Here is a 24,521-nt window from a genome sequence, read left to right as displayed (position 1 = left end):
ATTTTAAATTATACTGTTTGATTCTTTGTTGTGTGTGTGCCAATTTGTCTCATGCACAGCCCAGCCTTGGGGTAAATTGCCAAGAGACTAAAAAAAATACCTGGAGATGGCTTGTAAGAGATAAAGTTCATGAAGGCATTAACACAGGAAAAGGTAGGGTTAATTGAGACTTCCTAGCAGAAAAAGGTAAAGTCCAGTGGCAGGACCTGGCTGGAAAAATCTGTAGGAGATGCTCAAAATGTTCAGAGTGGTGAGCAGGTCTAGTTAGTCACCAGAAGGTCCCATGGCAGCCTGGACAGGGAAATCACTGGAACTTATATGTCCGGGGGAGGGGGAGGGCTGCTGGACAACAGCACTCTACTGCACTCTCTTCCACACTCAGGTTTTGCAAGGAGGGGGTTTTATTAAGTAAACAACGCAGCACTGATGGCGTGATCTTGTTTTGCTTTATTGTGTGATCAACATTCTAAAGAACAGCTGACTTTGCATATAGTCAAGAAGACAGTTTCTACAGGTAATACTAATTTCCCAGTTCCCAGTGTCCCTCAGGTAATATTTATCTGGACAGTCCAGTCCCTGTCCGTTTACAATGTCCCATTGTCTTCGTAAGAGTCTTGGGAGCACAAAATGGCCATTTCAAGGATATGATGCTAAATTCTCTAGCTTTTCATGGGAATGATACACAATTAAAAGATACTATAACAAGGAGTACAGTAGGTAATATAAATATGTTATGCTATGTAAATGTTATAACCGGTAGTAATATGTAACGAGTCTGGCAGAAATGAAATATAAGGCAAGGTTTAAGCCATACAGAGAAATTAAATTAGGCATAGGAACAAGAGTAACATCTGCTAAAGGTAAGATTTTGTGGTTCTTAGAAATGACCCTTGTCTCAAAATGCAGCCTCCTTTGCTGTCCAAGGGGGATTGGTTGTAACCTCCACAGATAGCAAAACTCGTGGACCCTCAAGTCCTTTCTGTAAAATTGCTCAGTATTTGCATATAATATATATATACCTTCCCATATACTTTAAGTCATCTCTAGATTACTTATGACACCTAATACAATGTGAACACTATGTAAGCCATTGTTCACCTACATTATTTTGGAAATAGGGACAAGAAAAGAAGTTTATACTGTTCAGTTCAGATGAATTTCTTTTCCACATTTTTTGATTCACTCTGTGGGCGTGGAATCCATGGATCCTGAGGGTCACTTGTCATCCCCTCTATCCATTTGAATAATTCTGCTAATTGCCGGTCATCTGTAGTTTAAATATTTTCATTTTCAAGAAATCTCTGAATTCTTAGCCCCAAAAGTTTGTCCTCCCTTAATATACAGTTTAAAAACACATGTCATTTAATTATGCTGATACATATCTCACTTTTTTTTACTAAATTATATATTAAACATAATAAAATAAAACTGGAAAACAGTGAGCATGTACATGTTTCCCACTGTCTAAGTTACTTTTCTCTTGTTGCTGAGACAAAATACTCAACACCCAAATTTAAAGGAGGAAAGGTTCATTTGGCTCACAGTTCATAGGGGTTTCAGTTCATAATCAACTGGCTCCAAGCAGGTTGGCAGAGGGGCAACAGTTCAGGGCAGCAGAAGATGGCAAAAGCAGCAAGGGGTCTTAACAGTGTCTTTCTGCTCCTTTTATCCCATGCAGACTACTGAGATTTGGGAGGTGCCAAACCAATCACTCATGGGTAGTGATTTAGTAATAACATGCCATTAATACCAGCATCATAGATTCCAAATTCAGCCACCTCTGAGAAAGAAAGCCCCATTTCATCTGCATGAGGCTTTGGGGGGGACATCTAAACACAAGCCATAACACCCACTGAATGTGTGTCTGTGAGTAGAGACACATATCCATTTGTACTGTGCTTGTGCATGGTCCAGGTCCCTAGCCTTAGGAATATTACTTAGCAGATGTCTCAGGAAGATATGAAGTTTCACACAGATACCAGAAGTGCAATGTGAAGTTGAGTGTTGGTAGCTAAGAATCAGGGTCAGGACTTTTAGGCTTATCGATGCTGCACTTAGTTTTCCTTGTAGGTAAGATGGACTTCTCAAACAAGGTCACTAGAATGAGTATAAGGCTGCAGAAAGGAATAGATTCTGTGGGCTAAAAAATGAACTACATTTAATTATTACAGAAAGGAAAAATGCTACACATACTTCAATACTTGTACTTTACATACTTCCATACTTGTAGTATGCTACACATACTACAAATACTTCAAATTCATTATCTAATTTAATAAAACTGAAAGCCAGTAAAAACACAAAGTCCAAGCTTATCTAAAAACAAATTGAAACAAAGTCTATGTAAATAGGGAAGGGCAGAGCGGGTGAAGGGTGGGTAGGGGAATGGGAAAAAATAAGAACCAAGATACATCATGTACAGGTACAAGCACCCAATGATAAATGTAAACGTGTTGTATACCTAAAATGTACCAATGAAAGAATTTAAGCAAAAAAAACCCTATTTGAACTTTTCCAGATGCTTGATGTATGTATATGCCTGTGTACAAAACATATTTCTAGGGTTTACAATATGGGTAAAGATTTTAAGACTCCTGTGAATGGACACAGTGGTGGCTGCCTGTAATCTCAGTGTTCTGGGAGGTTGTGGCAGGAAGATTACCAAGTTTGAGCCTAGCCTGAGCAACTTAGCAAGACCTGGTCTCAAAATAAAAAAAATAGATAGATAGATGATAGATAGATAGATAGATAGATAGATAGATAGAGTGCTGGAAATGTAGCTCAATGCAAAGGTCCTGGGTTCTACTTTTGGTACCACAAAGAAGAAAAGAGATTCCTTTGTGTATTTTTTCCCAATCCTAATTTTAATTCGTATTCCAGTGATCAAGAGAAAGACTGATCCTGTGGCTAATGTTGCAAGTGGTACCCAGTGGGCCATAAAGGGTCAAACAAAAGTAGAACTCCATATGAATCCCAAAGAGAAGAGCAGGCTTATTTTTCACCCTGTAAGTCCTTAATTTTGAGTGAGTAGGGGAAGGAGAGGAAAGGAATAGAGATTAAGGATGAAGTTAAGAGTCTCGCCTTACAGTATCCTTGTTAACACCTTATTGATACACCATTAAGACGAGTCAGTGGAGGTTTGGAGTTCCAGATTTTATTTATTTCCCCTTAAATTCAAGTGTCTTTCCAAGAGCTCCTGGACTTTGTATTACAATCTCCAGATACCTGGCAATAATTTCTACCTACCATGACTTGCTTCAAAATTTTGCTTTTTATGGTACTGGGTTATGGGGAAAATGTTCAAAGAGGATAGATTACTACAGAAATTAGCTTAGATATATTGAGAGATGAAATAGAAAAAGTTAAGGACCGTAATGATTAAATTTGCCACTCTTGTAGAATATGCTTTCAAAATGAGGAAGATACTATACATTTTGTTTCCATATTACTAATATGTTATTTAATTTATATAGTATAAATCTGTAGTTGAAGATATGCTAAACAACTATTTTATAACAGCAACTCAAATACTTGATCGATCTGAATTGTGAAAACATGTCAAACCCATTTGATATTTTGAATGTCATTCTTCCTGCCTGTTTTCTTCCATTCTTCTATCCTTCACTATGATTTTATTTTTTATTTAAAATACTCATTTATATTGGGTTATGGACAAAATGAAAAGAGCAGGTTATGTGCAAAATACTTTGTAGAAATAGAAAGCTGAATAAAATAAATGCCTGCACTAAAGGCACCTGCTGGTTGAAAGATAATAAAGGATAGAATATTAAAGAAGTAAGGCTATCCAAACTGCAGAAAGCCAAGGAGAGCCACTGATTAGATTCACAAGGAAGACTGTGATAAAAATACATGACCTAGTTCTTGAATCAATTTATTTCCGTCCTTCATTCATTGCAACATACTTTTGAGTACCTACTGTACTTTATTCCAAATGTGTTTATAGACACTGGAAATTCATAGATAAATAATACAACTATAGTCTGTTTTCATAGATCTTACTAGCCAGCAAATAAAATGTACACTAAACACAGTTATGCAGCAATTACACACTTGTGGTCAGTGCCATGAAGGAGATTATTAGGGGATGCTATGAGTTAAGATATAGTACAAAGAGCTCTAAAGTTCTCAGGGAATGCTTCATTGAGGAAGTAACATTAAAACTGAGTCTTAAAAAATGAAAAGGAATGAGCTGGATGAGGGCTGGAGAGATCAGGAAAGGGGAGTTTCTAGCATGGATGGAAAAGCAGGTATGCAGGCTGATGGGATTTTGACCTTTTGGAGGAATGGAAGAGAGGCTTTTATAGGAGAAATAGAGATCAAAGGAGGGAGGGGTATGAAGTAAATCAGGGAGAGGTGGGGAGGGGCTGTCTATACCAGCCTTGCAGAATTTCAGTCTCATCAGTTGAAGGCATTGAAGGACATAAGTAAAAGTAACTACTGTTGTAGTCAGATAGCCAGTTACAAAGCTATCTCAAGAGTCTAGATTAGAGATAATAGACTCTTGGATTGTGTATGGTTTTGGCAGTGGAGATAAGAAGTGAGTGATTCAAGATCTGTTTTGGAGGGAAGACAGATGTTGCTGTGGTTTCTAAGAGAGAGAATGTCCAGAGGATACTAAGGTTTCTGGCATGAGCCCTGACAGATCTCAGCTTTGTACAAAAGAGGAACACTGTGTGGTTTAAGATCATGAATTCAAAATCAGAGAGCTTCTTACTTTATGAAAACCATGAGATCTAAGTGGAGATTTTGGGAGGGCAGTTGAACAGAAAGTGTGCTATATGCTGCTCAGAAGAAAGGTTAAGGCTAAGAATGACAAGCAAGTTAGGGGTGGCACAGGATGGGTTTAAAGCCCACTGAGTCTTTTTTTAAAATTTTATTTTATTGGTACATTTTAGATATACAATATAATGACATTCATCATTGGAAATTTGTACCTTTACATAATCTCTCTTGGTTCTTATTTTTCCCTCTTCCCCTGCCCTCCTTTCAACCCCTCCATCCTCCCTATTTATAAAGACTTTGTTTCCATTTTTTCATTTTCTCATATTCCATTCCCTTCTTTCCTTTCCCCTACCCCTCCCACTTCCCCTTCCCCTTTGCCCCCTTTCTTCCTATTTCCCATTATCTATTATACCTTTTAGTCCTTATTTACACTTTCAGTTTCTCACACTAGAGAAACTATTCGGTATTTACACATGTATGTCCTATTTATTTCACTTAAGAGTATCACCTCAATGTGCATCCACTTAGCTATAAATGTCTCTAATTTCTCATTTATTATGGCTGAGTGGTACTCTATTTTATAAAAAAAAAAAACATTTTCTTTATCCAGTCTCCAGTTGATGGGCATTTGGGCTGTTTCCAAGTTTTAGCTATTACAAATTGTACTGCTATAAACATGGATGCACATATATCACTGCGGTATGATTCTTTTAATTCTTTGGGGAAGATACCCAACTGGGGAATAGCGGGGTCAAATGGGACTTCCAGTCCTAGTTCTTTGAGGTATCCCCATACTAATTTCCATAGTGGTTGCACCAATCTATACTCCCACCAGCAGTGGAGCAGAGTTGCTCTTTCCCCACAGCCCCACCAGCATTTGTTATTGGTTGATTTCGTAATAGCAGCCATTCTTTCTGGAATGAGGTGGAATCTCAGCATTGTTTTCATTTGCATCTCTGTAATAACTGGTGCTATTGAACATTTTTTCATGTGTTTATTTGCTATTTCTACTTCTTTGTCTGAGAAATGTCTGTTCATTTCAGATGCCCATTTTTGGATTGGGTCTTTAAATTTGGGAGGTCTGATTTTTTAAAGTTCTTTATAGATTCGAGATAGTGGACCTTTGTCTGAGGAACAGCAGGTGAAGATTTTTTCCCACATTGTGGGTTGTCTCTTCACATTGCTGGTGGTTTCTCTTGCTGTGCAGAAGCTTTTTAATAAGAAGAGATCCCACTTGTTGATTGTTTTTGCTAGTTCATGGGAAACTGAGGTTTTGTTCATAAAATCTTTTCTTACACCGATGTCTTCAAGAGTTCTACCTAACCTCTGTTCCAGCCAATTCAGCATTTCTATTTTAATATTTAGATCTTGAATCATGTCAACTTTATTTTAGTGGATGGTGAGAGATATAGGTCTAGTTTTAATCTTTGGCAAGTTGAAACCCAATTTTTCCAGCACCATTTATTAAAGAGGCTATCTTTCCTCCAGTGAGGGTGTTTGGCTCCTTTGTTGAAGATGAGATGGCTGAGTGTGTCTGGAGTTGTTTCTGCATCTTCTAATCTGTTCCACTGGTCCTCAGATCTGTTTCTTTGCCAGTACCATGCTGTTTTTATCACAGTAGCTTTGTAATATAGTTTCAAGTTGGGGGTTGTGATACCCTTTGCTGTGTCTCTGTTACCTAGAATTGCTTTTGCTATTCTAGGTCTCTTCTTGTTCCAAATGAATTTTTGGATTGTTTTCTCAAGGTCCATGAAGTATGCTGTTGGGATTTCAATTGGGGTTGCACTGAATCTATATATCAGTTTTGGAAGTATGGCCATTTTCACTGTGTTGATCCTTCCTACCCAGGAGCAGGGGATGTCTGTCCATTTTCTGATATCATCTTCAATCTCTCTTTTCAGAGTATTATAGTTTCAGAGAAGAGGTCTTTGATTTCTTTTGTTAGGTTGATTCCTAGGTATTTCAGGTTTTTGGATGCTACTGTGAAAGGAATTATTTGCCCTATTTCTGTTTCAGTGAGTCTGTCATTCGTGTAGAGGAAAGCTATTGATTTTTCTGTGTTAACCTTGTATGCAGCTACTCTACTGAATTTGGTTATTAAGTCTAGAGGACTTTTGGTGAAGCCCACTGAGTCTTAAGAATGGACATTATGGGCCAGGGATTTAGCTCAGTGTTTCCAGTGCCTGCCTTGCAAGCACAAGGTCCCGAGTTCGATCCCCGGTACCAAAAAAAAAAAAAAAAAAAAGAAAGAATGGACATTATTTGGACCCCTAAGTAATATTTTTCCTGAGGCATAATTTTTACTACATGGTTTCAAAAAGCATGATTTTAGTACACTCACGGGAAAATATTTTCCCCTTTGAATAACATTTCTCTAACACAGTAATGTAATTCAAAAGGAGAATAAAATTTGTTTAATTAACTTACTTTATAACATAAGTTGCTGAACTCACCTGTTCTTCAATATATTTTTTGTACTTTGTTTCTTATCATTAATATTTCAAACTTTTCCCTTCGAAAATGTATTTTGATGGTCAGTTATTTGAAAAGATTTGATTGGTTTAATAATTTCTTAAACTAGACAATTTTGTAAGTTACATCCCCTGCCCCTGGGAGTAGGGTTATTGGTGGAAATCTTAAAATAAATTAGAACTATAATTATCAACTAATTTGTTGCTTTAAAAATCCTATTTTATGTACCCCAAATAATTTGCTTCATCAAGTTTTGTAAAATCTTTCCCAACATAGGGTCTAACTGAAACATGAAATATGCTAACTCCCCATAGCAGATTTTATTCATTAAATACCTATGAAATTTTTATTAAAGTTAATCCAATTGACATTCATTTTTTAAAAGAAATAACTCAAATATCTCACAATATTATAAGAGCTACACTGGCCATATTGTTTATACAGTGACGTAAATTATGATGAAAACACAAATAAGCAGAGAAGAATCATTTCTGCACAACTTTGATGGAATTGCTCAACAGAATAGAAAGAGGTTGGAAAGTCTTCCAGTTCATTACTAAGATGTTACCCTGACTTAAAGTGAGGCTGAGATATACTCATTAAATAGATTCAGGATTTAGAAAGACATCTCATTTTGTGACTTTAATAACAAAATTAAAACTTCTTCTAAATTGAATTATCTGAATTCAGTTCATAATAATTTGAAATACTGGTTATATTGCTTTATAGTTATTTAAATCGGAAGTTTCTTGAAAGGCCACAATTTTAACTTTATAGATTTACTGAAGTCTGAATACTGCTTGACCCATGGGTTGATATTTTTGCATACATATGCAGATACACAGGACAAAATAGCTGTTATGTGGCCCTGAGGATTTGTTGATAATTGATGATTTGTCTCTTCATACAATTTATTTTTAAAAGAATGACTATTTTTACATAATCATATTATCTTCTAACATGTACCATTACCTTAAATCCTTATTCACTCTTGGGCTATGTTTTCTTCATCTTGAAGGAATTGTCTATGACACTCTGATGCTGAAACACCAGTGCATTTGTGGCAATTCCACCACCCACCCGGAGCACGCTGGACGAATACAGAGCATCTGGTCACGGCTTCAAGAAACTGGGCTCCTAAATAAATGTGAGGTAATCCTGAATTGGCCACACTCTTTTACTTACTTAAATAAATCATGTAAAGAGGCCAGGATTCATTTGGCTAGTAATAGAAAAATGTTAACCATGTAGTGCAAACACTGTGATTGATGATCCTTCACAGACACAAATAGCAGAGTGCAACACTGACTCTGCACTGGGCACACAGTAGGTACTCAGTGAAGGTGGACTGAGCGGCTGCCTGGTGGATGTGCTCTGTGACAGCACTATTACGTACACACAATAGCATTTGTGTTTGCAAATAGGCATCATTTAATGAGTTAAGGTCTTTGCACTGTGCTTGTGCTAAGCAATTGTTAGACCTATTTTGTATATTCCTAGCCAGAGTCCCATTTTTATTTAGAAAAATCTTATTCTTTAGGTTTTCAAAGGTTAAAAATAAAAGCAATAGCAATTCAGAAAGACTTCCATTGTCAAATCTGAAACATACACAAACAGAAAGTCTTTGATTTAGTTGATGAAAGTGTGGATTGTTACCTAAACTCCAGTAACATTCTAAAGCATTTTTCAAAGAGACATGCCCCTATATATTTCCTTGTTTTATTTTAAAATTTATTGGGTTTTTAGTGGATCTATACTATATTCTAAACATGACACTAGGATTACAAATTTCACAAGCTATCTGATTTGATTTCACAGACTGACTTTTTTTTTTTTTTTTTTGGCAGCACTGGGGATTGAACCCTGGGCCTTCACACTGAACTACATCTCTCACTCATTTTGGTATTTTTTATTTTGAGACAGGGTCTTACTATATTGGCTAGGCTGGAACTTATGATCCTCCTGCCTTAGCCTCCCAGAGTGCTGGGATTATAGGCATGCACCACCATACCTGGATCAGATTGACATTTTAAGATTTGCTATTTGGTTTTTGTCCTGCTACACAGCTCATTGATGGAAATTCAGCATAGTTCTCACTTGCCAGGAAAAAAAATTAAATTAAAATTTTGTCTATACTTAATGACATGAGTAAACTAATACATTGAAATCATGTTAAATTCACTGTACTTTTACAAAATAAAAATCAAAGTTTTATATTTTTCAATTTATATGTAAATTAATGTAATTATTTGCATAATATACCACTTCTAAAGTAGGCTTTAAAAAGTGCTGATTATATAATTGTTTATAGGCATGATATTGATTCATAGCACATCTTTGAAAACTCTCAGTAGTACTTTATTTATAGCAACCAAAAGTGCAGTCAGTAAAATTCCTGATCAAGTTCAAGTTAACTGTAAAATATTTTAGTTGAAAGAGAAATGTCAAAGCAGACAGGATGCTCTTAAAGATCAATTTACTTGCTTGTATTTGATGATGAGTTACATGAGTCTGATTCTTCTCTGCAAACTAGTAAAAAGTAATTGATTTTTGAAGATGTGAAGCCATTTATTCAATTTATTCACTTCTAAAGATAAATAATTTTCTTCATAGATTTTCTCTTTAAAAGATATAATAGGTAAATGATACATTCCATATTATAGGGATACTAGATTTTTTAAATATTACATCACTGATGATATGGGTCATTTAGTAGTTGAGGTTGTGAATGTGAACATCAGCACACTGTGAATATACTTAGTCTCACAAGTTTTATTACATATTTATGATGGCATTATCAAACATTTTTCATATTTAAAGCTCTATTTTTTATTAAATGCATCTTTTACCTAAAACCCCTAAAGTGAAAGAAAAGGAGCTAGATTCATTTCCCCTGTTTTTCCCAAGTAAAGGTCTATTATTCATCTTTTGCCAATGACATCCATATTATATGGCAGAAGGCTTTCATACTCTCATTGCTTAATTTTGGAGTGATCATCAAGGATTTCATATTTTTGATAATGCAACTTGGAAGCCATGTCATGCTCTTTTCTACAAAAGCCCACGTGGAGTACATGGAGTAGATGAATAAGAAGCATTGTTTGTAATGACTGAACTTAATGGACAAAATATATTTATTCATGTGAACTTTCCCATCTCATCTCAACTTTGCATTTTCTGTAGATGTTTTCCTGCTTAGTAATTATTTAGTTATTATTTGTTTGTTTTTTATACTTTTTCCAGCCAAGGCATTGCTGCTTGCATTTTTCCATGTTCAAGTCTTTGCTATATCTCGCAGCAGCAACTGGCCTGCACCAACCACTCCCAATTGGCAGTGGCTGATTGCCAGCTTAGAATGCATTATTAGATAGCACTATTCCCAAACTCTGTTACCCCAAGGAACACTATTTCTGAAAGAGGAGAGTATAGAAACACATGAAATGTAGTATAGTTCACACTGGTCTTAAAATTTAAGAGTCCATTATCATACCTTTCTAGTCAGTCTTCTTTTTCCATTCCCCATACATCATTTTATGTTAGTGTTATATTATTGCAAACTATTTGATTCAATTTATACAGGACTGAATGATGTGATATCAACCATAAAGTGAAATGCAAGAAGGAATTTAGGATTGATGAGAATAAGATAAGCTAGCCCCAGCCTAGCCAAATACACAGGACTTTCCTGGAAACACCTTAATACAAAATTAACAAAAAATGTGCTTGAGAACTCAGATCAATGGATTAGCTCTTAATAAAGATAAAGGACAAATTGTCCTATCCAAAATTCCACAATAATGCAAGTAAAATCTACTTTTCCTAACATAGTTTGAAGATACCACCAAAAAGAAAAAAAATAGAATAGAATGAATAGAATAGAATAGAATAGAATAGAATAGAATAGAATAGAATAGAATAGAATAGAATTAGAATAGAAGAAAGTAGAGTGGGAGAGAGAGACAGCTCTACTATAAAAGGCTTCTTCCTGGTTAGTGTTTCTGAGCTGTCTAAGAGAATCTAATCCAATAACTGCCTGCCTAGCGGAGTTCAATTATTCATTGCAAAAGAGGAAGTTGAGATGCATCTCTGGTGGGAGAGAATTATTTATCAAGGCACTCTAAGAACTCAAATAAAGAGAATAAAGTCCTTACTTTCTAAATTGGCTAAGGGAGGCAATCAGGAATTTAAACTCTAGCTCCATTGTGAAGTTATGTCTAACTTATGTGAACAAGAGCAGATATAATTTCTGCTGGCTTGTTCTTCAGGAAGTTGGAAGTCGAGTACTAGGCCTGGTGTCTGGGTTATCACTGTCCTGATCATTCTGAGCAGTGTCTTCTCTTGACTGTGAGAAATAAAAGTTAACTCAACTATTGAAAGGAGAGAGAGAGAGAGAGAGAGAGAGAGAGAGAGAGAGAGAGAGAGAGAGAGAGAGAGAGAGAGAGAGAAATAATTTATTAGCATTCACAGAAAAGGATATAATCAAATAGGAATAAAACATATACAAGTTGAGTCAATACATTTTTCCCAGTATCTAAGTGGTAATCTGCCATCTTTGGACACCATTTTCCCTCTAGGTCTGGGTAGCCACCCATGGTTAGAAATAAACTTGTGCTTTCAGAGAAGAAAATCTCAAATATTAACATATATCAGAATCTTCTGCATTGTGTGTGTGTGTGTGTGTGTGTGTATGCATGTGTGTATGGGTGTGTGTGTGTGTCTTCAAACACATATTGCCGAGGTCTGACTCCAGAGTTTCTGATTCAGTAGGTCTGGAGTGAGACCTAAGAATTTGCATTGATAACATGTGTCTAGGTGATACAAATATTGCTTGTCTGGTCACTGTATCTTGAGAATGGTGGGATGTCTACTCAGCGGTATTTAGTAACAATGAATTTTGCAGGCTCCTGTGTTGGGAGCAGGAGTTATAACACTGAGAAGAGATACATCCCCTACCTTCAAGGAGGTTCCCGTCTGCTGGAATCAGCCAACACGATCAAATGATCGTATAAATAAATGTATAATTACAAACTCCCAAGGGATTTGGGGCCACTAGTTTTATATTGCTGTAGTTTTGAAGATTCTTATTGGTTGGGCTTAGAAAAGAAATAAAATGAGAAAGACTGTATAGTCAATTTCCTCCAGTCTTGACAGTACCAGAGGGAATTCTCTGAGGAAGAGGGGTCATGTTATATGTCAGAGTGCTGGGACTATAAGTGTATAATAATGGTCCTTCCATTTCAAAACAGTAGACTATCTCTGAATCAAAGTTTTACATTGCATTAATTCATTTAGAAACATAGCAAAGTAATCCAAATGGATTCCTTCAAAAGTGATTGTACAACATTAGATTTCACCTTACTTCTGTCATTAATTATCTGTGGAGTTTTGTCAAATTGTTTAACTCTGCTGATCTTTGGTTTTCTCCTGTGTAGCTGAGAGTGTTAGGCAGGATATTTGCTAGGATTTCATCCAGCTTTAATATAGCATGAAATTAGAATGGCTAAGGAGCTCATTTGACTATGACATTTTCCATGCTTACGAGTAGACTAAATTTTAGGATGTTTTGGTAAACATATTGCTCTTAGTTTGTCAGCTATAGTGTAAACTGGCCCTGCTGACTACTCCTGATTAGCAACCAGAGAAAACATTAGTCCTTATTACGTGAGATTACAGTGGTTACATGGGTTAACTTCTTCTGGGATGACATAGCACTGTTTTAAAAACGTTGAGGTAGTTAGTAATTTTCCTTGCCAATGCCATTTAATTATTTCCCCTATTGAATCATTCATATTCATTTAGTGAATCCGTTGGGAACGAAAAGCAAAGCCAGCAGCTCTCTGGTCACCATGCACGATGGATCTGGAAGGGCCATTTAGTGTCCTCTTCAGAAACAAGCTCCTTGGTTAGGTAGCTGTGTCTCTGAAGTGTGTGACCTTCTGAACAAAGGAATGTACTCTTCGGCGTTCAACAAAAAAATCACCAATTGATTTACCCATCATCTGTTAGAGATGCACTTGCCATTGTTTTTCCAGAAGTGCTTGTGATTCCAAGCCTCACCAAGCCAGCCACAGACATTTGCTTGCTCTCACATTTGTTTGGAGAATAACAACATTTTATAATGCTTTTGTTGGATTTCCTATTATATGGAATTTGCGTTGCTTCTTTGTGACTAATATTGAATAACTTTATTTTGCTTAATTCATAAGTAAAAATCCTAAGCAGCATACTGTGCTGAAACGTTTAATTCTTTTATTCAATGCCAAACACAGAGTAATTACCAAACAATTTTGAGATTTGAAACCAAGCTACTGTTGCCCCTACTGGGACTTCTCAGCAGTGAGGCTAGTGTATAGTTGAAGATGCCAGCATCACAGGGATAAGGCCTCCAGCCCCATTTCTTACACACACAAGTGACTTAAGAATATCTTTTGCAAATCCAAATAGGGAAATATTTTACTCTGTGGAGAAATACTTTGGGGTTGTACAGGTTTTCTGGCACAAAGACTGCAAAGCATTGAATATTGCAAGTTAATGGCAATTCAATTAAACATTTGTTTTATGGAGTAGTCTAACTAGATGGCAGCACATAACTGTTTACTGTTTTGTTTAGTTTGCTTAATTTTTAAAAATATGTCTGTGTCTTAGAATCTAACCACAAAGTAGAAAGAAACTCAAACAGGGAGTCCTGTGAATTGTCTCTAAAGGACATGCCAGTTTGGGGAAGCAGTGCAGACAGTCTAGGTGTGCTGAGTAAAGCAGAGGACACGATGTCACTATTTGGAGCAAGATTTTATTCCACAGTACAGTAGGTGGGGTCAGATAAATACATCAGAAGTAATTGTGCAACTTAGGATTTAGATTATTTAAAAATTGTGCTAAAAAGGGAAAATTCATGGAGAAAACAACCAAAAAAGGAAAGACAGTCTGCTGTTGTAAGTCTCTTTGAAAAGTGATGCAGGATATTTTTAACAGGAGCATAAAGCTCACTGATAGAAATGAATAGTCATAAATATTTCAAGTCACTGGAAAGTTCTAGTATACAAATAGCGCTAAATATTTATTGAAAGAAACCTTATTATATACATGATTAGTATTAAAATGCTTTAAGCTAAACTGTTAAATATTTGTTTATACATTAAATTTACAAGGTAGAAGATTCAGTCACATGAAATATTGTGAAATTTGAGTGGTTAAACTAAGAGATAGCAGTTTTTTAGCTGAACATAATGATTTGAAATAGAAATAAAACTTTAAAAATATATATAGTGTATTTGCTCATTACCACTCCAGGCCTTTATCATTGAGTGAGATGCTTTGTTTTTATAAAGTGCTTTAGAAATTGCTCTATGCCCTGAAATATTTTTAAATCAATAGTAATGACTGAGTGAAACAATACTAAGAACAGTGAAAGGCACTTGATATTTTGAAGACATGAAAGAACTTTTTTACCCCTTGTTTTAACTATTCCATAGTCCCAAATGTTGGTCATTACACTGTCAGCATCTTGAATTTGCTTATGAGTGGGTAGAACAGACTGCTTCCTCTAATCTGTGGTTCTTTCTCTCAGCTACCATTCAATCTACTGGTTGAGTCTATGTCTCTGGTACCAAGGCTGTGGCCATAGGAACCATGTGACTTATCTCTTAAACTTACCCAGCTGATTCCAAGGTGAAGCCAATGTTAAGAATCACTTCAACACAAACTCAGCTTCTTAACGTAAACTTAACAAGCAGAGACAAATAAGCAAATAGACCAAATAATTTGGAGATGGGAGACTAATGCATAGTAGTAAGAGGGCCTGGGATTTAGCTCCGTGGCACTGTGCCTGCCTCACAAGCACAAGGTCCTGAATTCAATCCCCAATACCAGAAAAAAGAAAAGAAAAAAAGAAGTGTAATACGTAGTAGTAAGAGTTTAGTTGGCATGACTTAGAAATGCAGGTTGGGTCCTGTTAAGTGGTAGAACTCCTATATACTACAAAACAAAACAAAAATAGAAGTGGCATACTAATGAGTATTAAAATGGGGAAAATTATTTATTATTTTGTAGTCATAACTCTGACAAATACTTATTTTTCAATTGTCATTGAGCTTATAAGGAATAAATTTTAAGAAAAGTTGGTGTCCTTTGAAAATCCTCATGGTCTGATTTTTTGCTTTAACCATAGTAATATATCATCACAATTATATCTGCCTGCCTACAGCAAATTCATAAATCAAAGTAAAGCATATGTTTTAAAATTTTTTATTGTATGTAGGTTTTTTCACATAGAATCTTATGAGTTAGCACTAAAAGCAAGCTATAAAATAATTTAATCAACTCTCCTTAACCTTCCCTTAAACTTTATCGCTGAAGAAACAAAACCCTGTAGAGATGTCTTATAGCTGGCTATCGGTGCTTTAAGGACATCTGAGAGTCAGGACTAGAATTCAGAGACCTGAGCTTGAAATCCCCTTTCTTTCCACATGCCCAACAGAAAGGGCTAGGAGTCTGGGAAGCTACCTGCCTTATTCACCTCCTTCCTTCCATTACTTTCCTTTATTAGATAAATAATTTGAGAGTAAGTTATTATTATATTATGAGTGCCATTGGGAAAGAGATTATATAGGGGAGCAGGGGTTATTAAAAGGCATTTTTTATGAAACAGTTAAAGAAACAGTTGGTCATAGAATTTGAAAACTCCAGTACTTGTACATGGGCAATAAGACCCACACTTTTGTGTTTAAGAGAAATAAATATATCAGAAATAATCAATAGATTGTTACAGTGAATTAATACATTGAGTATTAAATATGGTATTCGTGGCAGAAAGAACCTTGACACTAGTAAGTCACACGTAGCTCTTTTCTAAAAATTCAATGCTTACGGACTTGTGAATTTTGGGGAAAAAAGTAAAAACACATCGGTATATTTAGGAACAATGGATGAAATATTTTCCGAAAATGAGATATTTCAGTAGAAATTCTTGCCCAATATGTCACTACTTTGAAAATGATTAAAGAAAATGGAGTCTGCCCCAGTGAAGGCAGGTACTTTGACTTGTCACATTTAAATTGGACATTTTCTCTTAGTTTGGAACTGCCACAAAATGAGCCCTTTCATGTCCTCCATAATACCAAACCAATGCAATCCATCTGTTCTGCTAAATTATTTCTAGTTCCCTAACCAAAGGCACTGCTTTTTCATGCATTTTATCATGATTTTATGCCCTTTATTATATTTTACAAAAGGTTCTGATTCCTCCAGGGCCAATGAGAATTAGGACACTGGCCTCAATCCAGGCTTTGAACACAGGAGGGAAAGGAATAGAACTGTTTCCTTTTTCCCCTGCTCCTTGGCAGAAAAAATATGAATCTATACCGTGTGTGTGCTCTGTGTGTGGGTGGGTGTGGGTAGGCTGCATTTTATCCTGTCACAGTATGACTTTGTAGATCATGTTCAGAACATTCTTTCTATAATCAGGTTGCATTAACAGGCTTTATTTCAGAAAGACTATTTCTTTAGGAAAGAACCACGGTGCATTGTGAGACTCAATGATATGGTAATTTTAAATGACTTTCGTCAAACTTCCAACCTGAATAGAGACTGTTTTTTGGTCTGCACTGAATGCAGTCATATTCCTAACCACAGAGTAGGCCCTCACTGGGCATTAGCTCCTCTTGTACTCTCAGGAAAGATGCTGATCCAGTGCAAGTCACAGGGAATGACAATGCACAATGACAACAGTCCTACATCACAGAGTTTCTTTTTTTTTTAAGTAGATGAAAATGAAAAGCTATAAGCTTTCATTTCTAGGCCTATATTCATGAAGTATTTAAGACATTTCATATTTGAACCTAAAGTGAAATCTCCCCCAGATGAACTCTGTCTCTTATATGTATTTAGTGTCCCAATAGGTTTAGGGTTCTCCAAAATCTTTTTGGTCAGAATATCATAGATGACTTCACATAGATGTCCTCTTGACCAAGTATCTCTGAGAACGGCAGCTGGTATCACTCTAAATTAAGACTATCAGAACACTTTATCCTATTTTGTGACTCATTATGCTATTGACCTTTGACTCTAGAGAACGTCTTAGACAGAAATGGAGGAAATAGAAAACATGAGAAAGAATGAAGTAAACAAATGAAACAATAAATTAAAAATGGGAACATTGGAGATCTCAATAGCAGAGGAAAGTTGAATGTGACACATTTAAGCATCTGAAAAAATTGAGGCAAAAAAGGAACTGTTACTCTAGTAGATACTGTGTGTTAAGAAATGAAGAAAATGGCTGCTATTTTAGGATCCTTAGCTTAGTCATGCACCACATTCCCATAGTAGTATCTTTATGATATACAGACCTCAACAAGTGCTTTCTCTAAGTAGAAATTTTTTATATACTTGCTGGTTTGCAGTGCTTTCTTTCTGTAAAAATGTGCACTATGTTTGTGAGGCTTATTCTCTAGCAGTTGTAAAAGCAGAAAGTGATTGTCAAGAATGAGTGCTTCTATATATTGAGTGTAATTGCTTTTCAGAAACTATTTACTATAGTAATAAAAGGAGTCAGAGTAAAATACTTTGAGAGTCAAAAGGAAGCTAAGGGAAAAAGGAAAAAAAAGAGAGAAATCAAAATGAAAGCTTATGAGTAGTGCTACACTTTAATAGTGAGGTGAGGGCTAGAGCATAAACTAGAAGCGAATACTCTTAGAAAAAGTAAATGCTAGATAGCTGGGCCAGGTGCTCTGTCCTTATTGCCAGTTGACTGATATTACACAAGGGGATGACTGAGATACAGCAGGTGTCCTATTATGATTTGCTGATGCTTAATTCCGGTGTCAATTTCAGTGACTCTTGTCAGCAGATTGTTGTTCAAATCACACCTGAATGCTAGTGGGATTATGGGAGACCAAGAAAAGGAGTTGGGACAAGCGTGGAGTGTACAGTATGTAAATTTGTATGACTAGTGTATGAAAACATAAAGTTGTATTTTCATTAGTGATATTTAATGTTACGTCGGAGGGAAAAATTTAATTCAGAGCTGGAAAAAAAATCTTAATAGAAAAGAAGAGAGGGGAAAAATGAAAGTTTATGATAGTATAATTGTCAAAACATGGCTCAGACTGTTAACTATAGAATTGCCATTGTTTATGGTATTGGTTTTTCCCTGTATCAGCACATATAATATTGGTGGTTAGGGACTGCATAGATGATAGAAATGAGAGCGAGAAGACCGATTATTTCATGATGTTCGTTATTATGACACACCAGGACTGGTTGTCACAGTCTGTTTTCCAGTGCTCTATTCATTCCAACTTCAGATGACTCAAACCACTATTTATCTTGGGGGATTTTCCTGCTGCTGAAATCTTGCAGTAAAAATTTTTCTCTTTAATATTGGCTTTCAACTTTCTGTTGCTCATTTTCTCTCTTTACTTGTCATTCTTGTGATTTGGTTGTTTTGGTCTTCCATAAACGTTTCCAAATTTCATGTTTACTAGCAAGCCACCTGGCTCAGTCAGACCTTTGTGTGTTGATCAGAACAATAGCCGGTCAGAAGGCCAACATTATATTTGCTTTTAGTCTTCAGCATTAGAATTCTCATCTTACCTGCCTGAGAATGATTTCTCTAGAGCATATTTTTAGTTTTCTGAAAGTCAAATGGGATTACACATTGCTGACCAATCATGTCAAAAACAGGGAACTTCAAATACTATGACAAAGAAAATCCCACAAGTATTTGTTTATTTGTTCAGCACATAAAAGCAGTCTTAAGGAGATTCTGCTTTACATCACTCTCTCCCATTTCCCCTGTAGTTTCCCACCATTCCTCCTTCATCTTGACCTGATCATTTATTTTCAGTGACAAGCACCTGCCTAGTAAACCTTGAGAAAGTATCAGCATGCCCAACAGCAGTCCCATCACCCCACACACCGGAGGCTGAATATGGACTCCTGCAGGTCCTCGGATGGGTGTGGCCGTTGCCTGATGTTTCCAGGTCACTTGGTGATTTCATGCTCAGGAACCTGGGGGACAACACTCTATGATCAGATGCTCTTTAAGTATTACCTTACCATTGCTTTGTGGTGGCATATATTTTATTTTATTTTATATTTTTTAAATTGGCATATATTTTAAATGAAATATATTTTTAGAAGGCACAGCAATTTCCAAAAGCGAAGGATAATTAAGTTACCACACCAGCCTTTTGTTTTTGGGCTCACAGATGTGCTAACTGAGAAGTGTAGCCAGGAAGAACATTTGTGTATTTTGATTAATTGAGATTTAACTTAAGGCATAGTTTTGCTCAAGCTGAAGGATCATTTTTTGTTTGTTTGTTTGAGTGAAAATCTCTGGCTAGCATAAAAAATTGGCTAAGTCAAGACTCTCAAATTATCTCTGGTTAAGCAGCAGGTTTTTTTTTTTGTATTAAATTCTTTTATTGGTACATTATAGGTATACAGCACAATTACATTTCTCATTGGAAACTTGTACCTTTACATGATGCATCTTGGTTCTTATTTTTTCCCCACTCCTAGCCCTCCCTTCACCACCTCCATCCTTCCCTATTTACAAAGACTTTATTTCCATTTTTTTCCATTTCTCATCATTTTTCCTTTCCCTTCTTTCCTTTCCCCTGCCCCTCCCACTACCCCTACCCCTTTGGACCTTTTCTTCCTATTTTACATTATTGATTATTCATTCTAATCATTGATACATTTTAGGTATACAATATAATGACATTCATCATTGGAAATTTGCACCTTTACATAGTCTCTCTTGGTTCTTATTTTTTCACCCTTGCCCAGCCCTCCCTTCAACCCTTCCATTCCTCCCTATTTACAAAGATTTTGTTCCTATTTTTCCATTTTCTCATATTAATCCCATTTCCTTCTATCCTTTCCCTTAGCCCTCCCACTTCTTTCCCCTTTGCCCCTTTTCTTCCTATTTCACATTACCTACTATACATTTAGTCCTTATGTACACTTTCATTTTCTCACACCAGAGAAACTATTCGGTATTTACACATGTGTGTCCTATTTATTTCACTTAAGAGTATCGCCTCAATGTGCATCCACTTAGCTATAAATGTCTCTAATTTCTCATTTTTGATGGCTGAGTAGTACTCCATTTCATTAAAAAACCACATTTTCTTTATCCAGTCTCCAGTTGATGGGCATTTGGGCTGTTTCCAAGTTTTAGCTATTACAAACTGTGCTGCTGTGAACATGGGTGCACATATATCACTGTGGTATAATTCTTTTAATTCTTTGGGGAAGATCCCCAGCAGTGGAATAGCGGGGGCAAATGGGACTTCCACTCCTAGTTCTTTGAGGTGTCTCCATACTGATTTCCACAGTGGTTGCACCAGTCTACACTCCCACCAGCAATGGAGCAGGGTTCCTCTTTCCCCATAGCCCTGCCAGCATTTGTTATTGGTTGATTTCATGATAGCAGCCATTCTTTCTGGAGTGAAGTGGAATCTCAGCGTTGTTTTCATTTGCATCTCTCGAATGACCAGTGATGTTGAACATTTTTTCATGTATTTATTTGCTATTTCTACTTCTTTGTGTGAGAAATGTCTGTTCATTTCAGATGCCCATTTTTGGGTTGGGTCTTTAAATTTGGGAGGTCTGATCTTTTTAAGTTCTTTATAGATTTGAGATAGTAGACCTTTGTCTGAGGAAGAGCAAGTGAAGATTTTTTCCCACATTGTGTGCTGTCTCTTCACACGGCTGGTGGTTTCTCTTGAACAGCAGGTTTTTTTTGATTCTGTTTAATTTCTAATCTGTCACAGATGAATACTTTTATAAAATATATTAAAAATTAAATACTGCAAGACAAATAAAAATTGAAGGTATGCAAGATTTTATTAGATTTAAAAGACATGCAAATACAGTCAGACTGACCTACAAGTTTCTAAAAGTTTCTCTGCATTTTTGTATTGACCTCATTGGGGACCATGGATAAAAAGGCTCTGAACTGTTTTGCATCCCAGAGAACACACTTTGAGTAACACTCCTGTATAGTAGTGCTACTCTGAGTTGCACTCATAGGAAGTTAATCAAATATTTGTGACAATCAAATACAGAAAAATGTAATGATTTTACTTATATCCTTTAAGAAAAATAATTTCATTCTAGCAATTTCTTCCAAGGTAGGTTTAAAGTAAAATGCTAATAAATTCAATTATCAGTAGGCCCTGTTTGTTTTTAAGCTGTACTTTTACAAAAGAGTCAACTATTAATTGCTTTGTTATATATTTTTTTTTTATGCCAAAGAAGAATATACTTTACATAGATTGCCTGTTTAGGCAGAAGCAGTCCATTGGATGAGAGCCTGGATAAGCTCATTTTTCAAGCATTATTATGGTACTTTACCAGGCAAATCAGTGTCACATTCCTGCATGATGAAACTCAGCCCATTATTAATCATCTTCAGTGTGACTTGGGGTCTCGTTCTCTTCTGAATGTTTTCAGTAGAATACTATAGGTTTCTGCTGTTTTCTTTCAGCGCATTCAAGGTCGAAAAGCCAGCCTGGAGGAAATACAGCTTGTTCATTCTGAACATCACTCACTATTGTATGGCACCAGCCCCCTGGACGGACAGAAGCTGGACCCCAGGATCTTCCTAGGTCTGTATGGGCCTCCTTTCTCCTGAGAACAGCACATTCCAGCACTATCATTAGTCAATGCTGGTGTCAATTCAAAATACTTGGCAAGCAAGTGTGACAAAAAAAAATTACTTTTTCCAACATTGCTTTGTGAAGTGAGTCCTGTATAAGAGAAGCCAAAGTAGATTAAGATCTTGCATTAGAAAAGACAATGTCTATTGCATGATGTTTACTTTAAAGCGAACCTTTATTTAAATGCCATTTGTATGGTGTATTTTTACATATGGGGTTATATGGATTGACAAATTTGCTTATACTTTTAAATTAAAAGACAGATCTTTTTCCATGTATGTAATTTCTCTACTTTTCCCATTTGTTTTTTTGTCATTCAGTTCTTTTTTTCTATGACTGTAACACACTTAGATAAAAATATGCCTTATTTTAAGTGAAAACTCAGTACATGCTTAGTATACTACATTTTAAGGTATAGTAAGACTGAATTTACTAATTTTATAGATGCCTTACTTGTGGAAAATATGTAGTGCAATAAATAGCATAAGTAGAAAACTGATAAACATGTTGCATTGCCAATGTATGTTTTTTTTCAAAACCTTAAATCAGATTTTAAAATAAAGTTAGATGTGGTGGCGCACTTCTATAATTCTACCACTAGAGAGGCTGAGGCAGGAGGATTGCCTGTCATGAGTTTGAGGCCAGCCTGGACTACATAATGAGTTCAAGATCAGCCAGAACACACATTACCACACGTCTCAAGAAAAAAAAATTAAGTTGCAGAACTTTATATAAGCTTTATATGAATGCTAGAAATAACAGATTTATGGAAAAAGTAGTGAAAAACATTGATTGAAATATTTATTTACTTATTTATTTAATGATATTGGTGATTGAACTCAGGGTCTTTGCACTCAGCTATATCCCTTCTTATTTTTTTAAAGCATGGTTTCATTAAGTTACTAAGTTGTTTAGGCTGGGCTCAAATCTTCCTGCCTCAGGAAGTTTTGGTATTAGAGGCAAACAATTATATTATATCTATAAATTTTTATAATTTAATAATATATAATATAATATATATCACAGCAATACTACTGAGTTACATGTGAAGTGTTTTAACTACAAAAGACATGTTAGGACTTTTTCTCGTCCCTGTTTTTCAAACAAACCTGTTAAGTCAGTTCCAAATTATCAAACTCTGTCACTTAATTCAGTATTATTTCAAAATAGTTGATGTTAACCAGCCCTAAAAAATTTGAGAGCCAGCATATGACATGTAATAAGTAAGGATCTTGGAAAGAAATTATAAGGGGAAATTAAAAATGACCTATTCTAACACTCACAATATGCTCTTTTTAAATGAAGACAAGCATCCATAAATACCTGAAACAAGGCACATGGGTGAGCTTGTGTGCCTGCCTGCCAGCATGTGATCCGAATAGGTAAAGATGGCTTGGGGTAAAATTAGGTAGAAAAGGGTACACATAAACGTTACTCAGACAGAATGTTGCTGGTGTTTGACGGTGAAAAAACGATTTATGAAGCAGAATTAAAGCTATACTATAAATACAAATAAATTGATCTAAACTTCTATGCTGTAGATTTTTGTTTTTTGTCCTTTTGAGGGAACAAACATGGGTAGTGACCCATGCCAGCTTCCCCCACACAGATGTGAGGTATCACTTCTGAGTTAAACTGATGCTACTGTGGACAGTAAAGTTGTAGAGTTAAGAGGAGGAGTTTAAATAAAAGTTTAGTATGACCGGATCTATCAGTCTTTGTATCTTGAAAGATATCTACAGATTATAAAATAATTAGATTTGAAAATGAGCACCATTTATCTCTTTAAATACTTTAAATGCTGTAAGATGACACTTTCATAATATTATCTCCAATCTGTCTGGTACAAGGTTTTCCTTTGCATTAATATTCCTGTCATTCGTCTTATTAGTTTCCATTACCTTGTGGCTAGCCAGATTCCTGTCCATTGATAAAGAAAATAATGTTATGAAAACCAAATCCAGTCATGCTATGGATTAAACATTTCTCGCACATTAATACATTTAAATGATCAATTATTTGCCTATTTTGTATTATGTAAATACTACTAAATAAAATTATCCATTAGAGACATATATTTATTTTCCTTCTTCTCTTAGGGTTTAATATTTTAAGTTACTTTTTAAACATTATTTCATTACAGTGTAACATTATCTTTATGCCTTTTTTTGATCATGAATAGTTTAGTTATTATAATATATATGTATAGTTTAATTCAAGGGTAATATGTGGATCCACTCTTGCAAAATGTTCAGAGATACATTAATATTCCTGTTAAGAGTAACAACATAAGAAAACTTTACCTTTCTATGTGCTCTCCAGAAATTTTTTGGAGTGTCCTTACTGGTGCTAGTATTCCACTTTTAATATCATGCCTTAATGTGTTTATTTTGTTGTTGTTGTTGACTTCTTACCTTTGTCCTTGATTGGTTTGCAGTACTGAAGATTGAACTTAGGGCCTCATGCATGCTAGGCAAATAGGCTACCACTGGGTTATACCTGTTCTTTCTAGTTAACTTTGTTCTATTTATCTGTTTTCTTTCTATTTAACTATGTGTCTTCATTTGTGCTTGCATTTCTCTTAATCACTTCCTGTTAGTAATTGCATTTGAAAAATCAACTCATACACTTTATTGTTTG

At 35.7% G+C, this 24,521-nt stretch overlaps 1 protein-coding gene across 2 annotated transcripts in view; it reads left to right on the top strand.

Annotated features, from left to right (window-relative positions):
* Positions 1 to 24,521, top strand: part of LOC101705971 (histone deacetylase 9) — a 715,280-nt gene that overhangs the window by 646,361 nt on the left and 44,398 nt on the right. Inside the window, exons 17-18 of one of the 2 annotated variants that reach the window (XR_015449277.1) lie at positions 8,234 to 8,362; positions 21,710 to 21,830. Coding sequence is in view for 1 of the 2 variants with exons in the window: in XM_087206437.1 (XP_087062563.1) it covers positions 8,234 to 8,367; positions 21,710 to 21,830 (255 nt within the window). In the remaining variant the exon portion in view is untranslated. Of the gene's footprint in view, positions 1 to 8,233; positions 8,368 to 21,709; positions 21,831 to 24,521 lie in introns of both variants that reach the window. The other variant, XM_087206437.1, reaches the window with a different exon arrangement.

The sequence above is a fragment of the Heterocephalus glaber genome, unplaced genomic scaffold (assembly GCF_053883595.1).
Source record: "Heterocephalus glaber isolate CG9 unplaced genomic scaffold, H.glaber_assembly_v1.0 deba00000676, whole genome shotgun sequence".
NCBI classification, from domain to species: Eukaryota; Metazoa; Chordata; class Mammalia; order Rodentia; family Bathyergidae; genus Heterocephalus; species Heterocephalus glaber.
The sequence above is the reverse complement of the archived record's forward strand: the minus strand, read 5'-3'. Positions and strand labels throughout refer to the sequence as shown.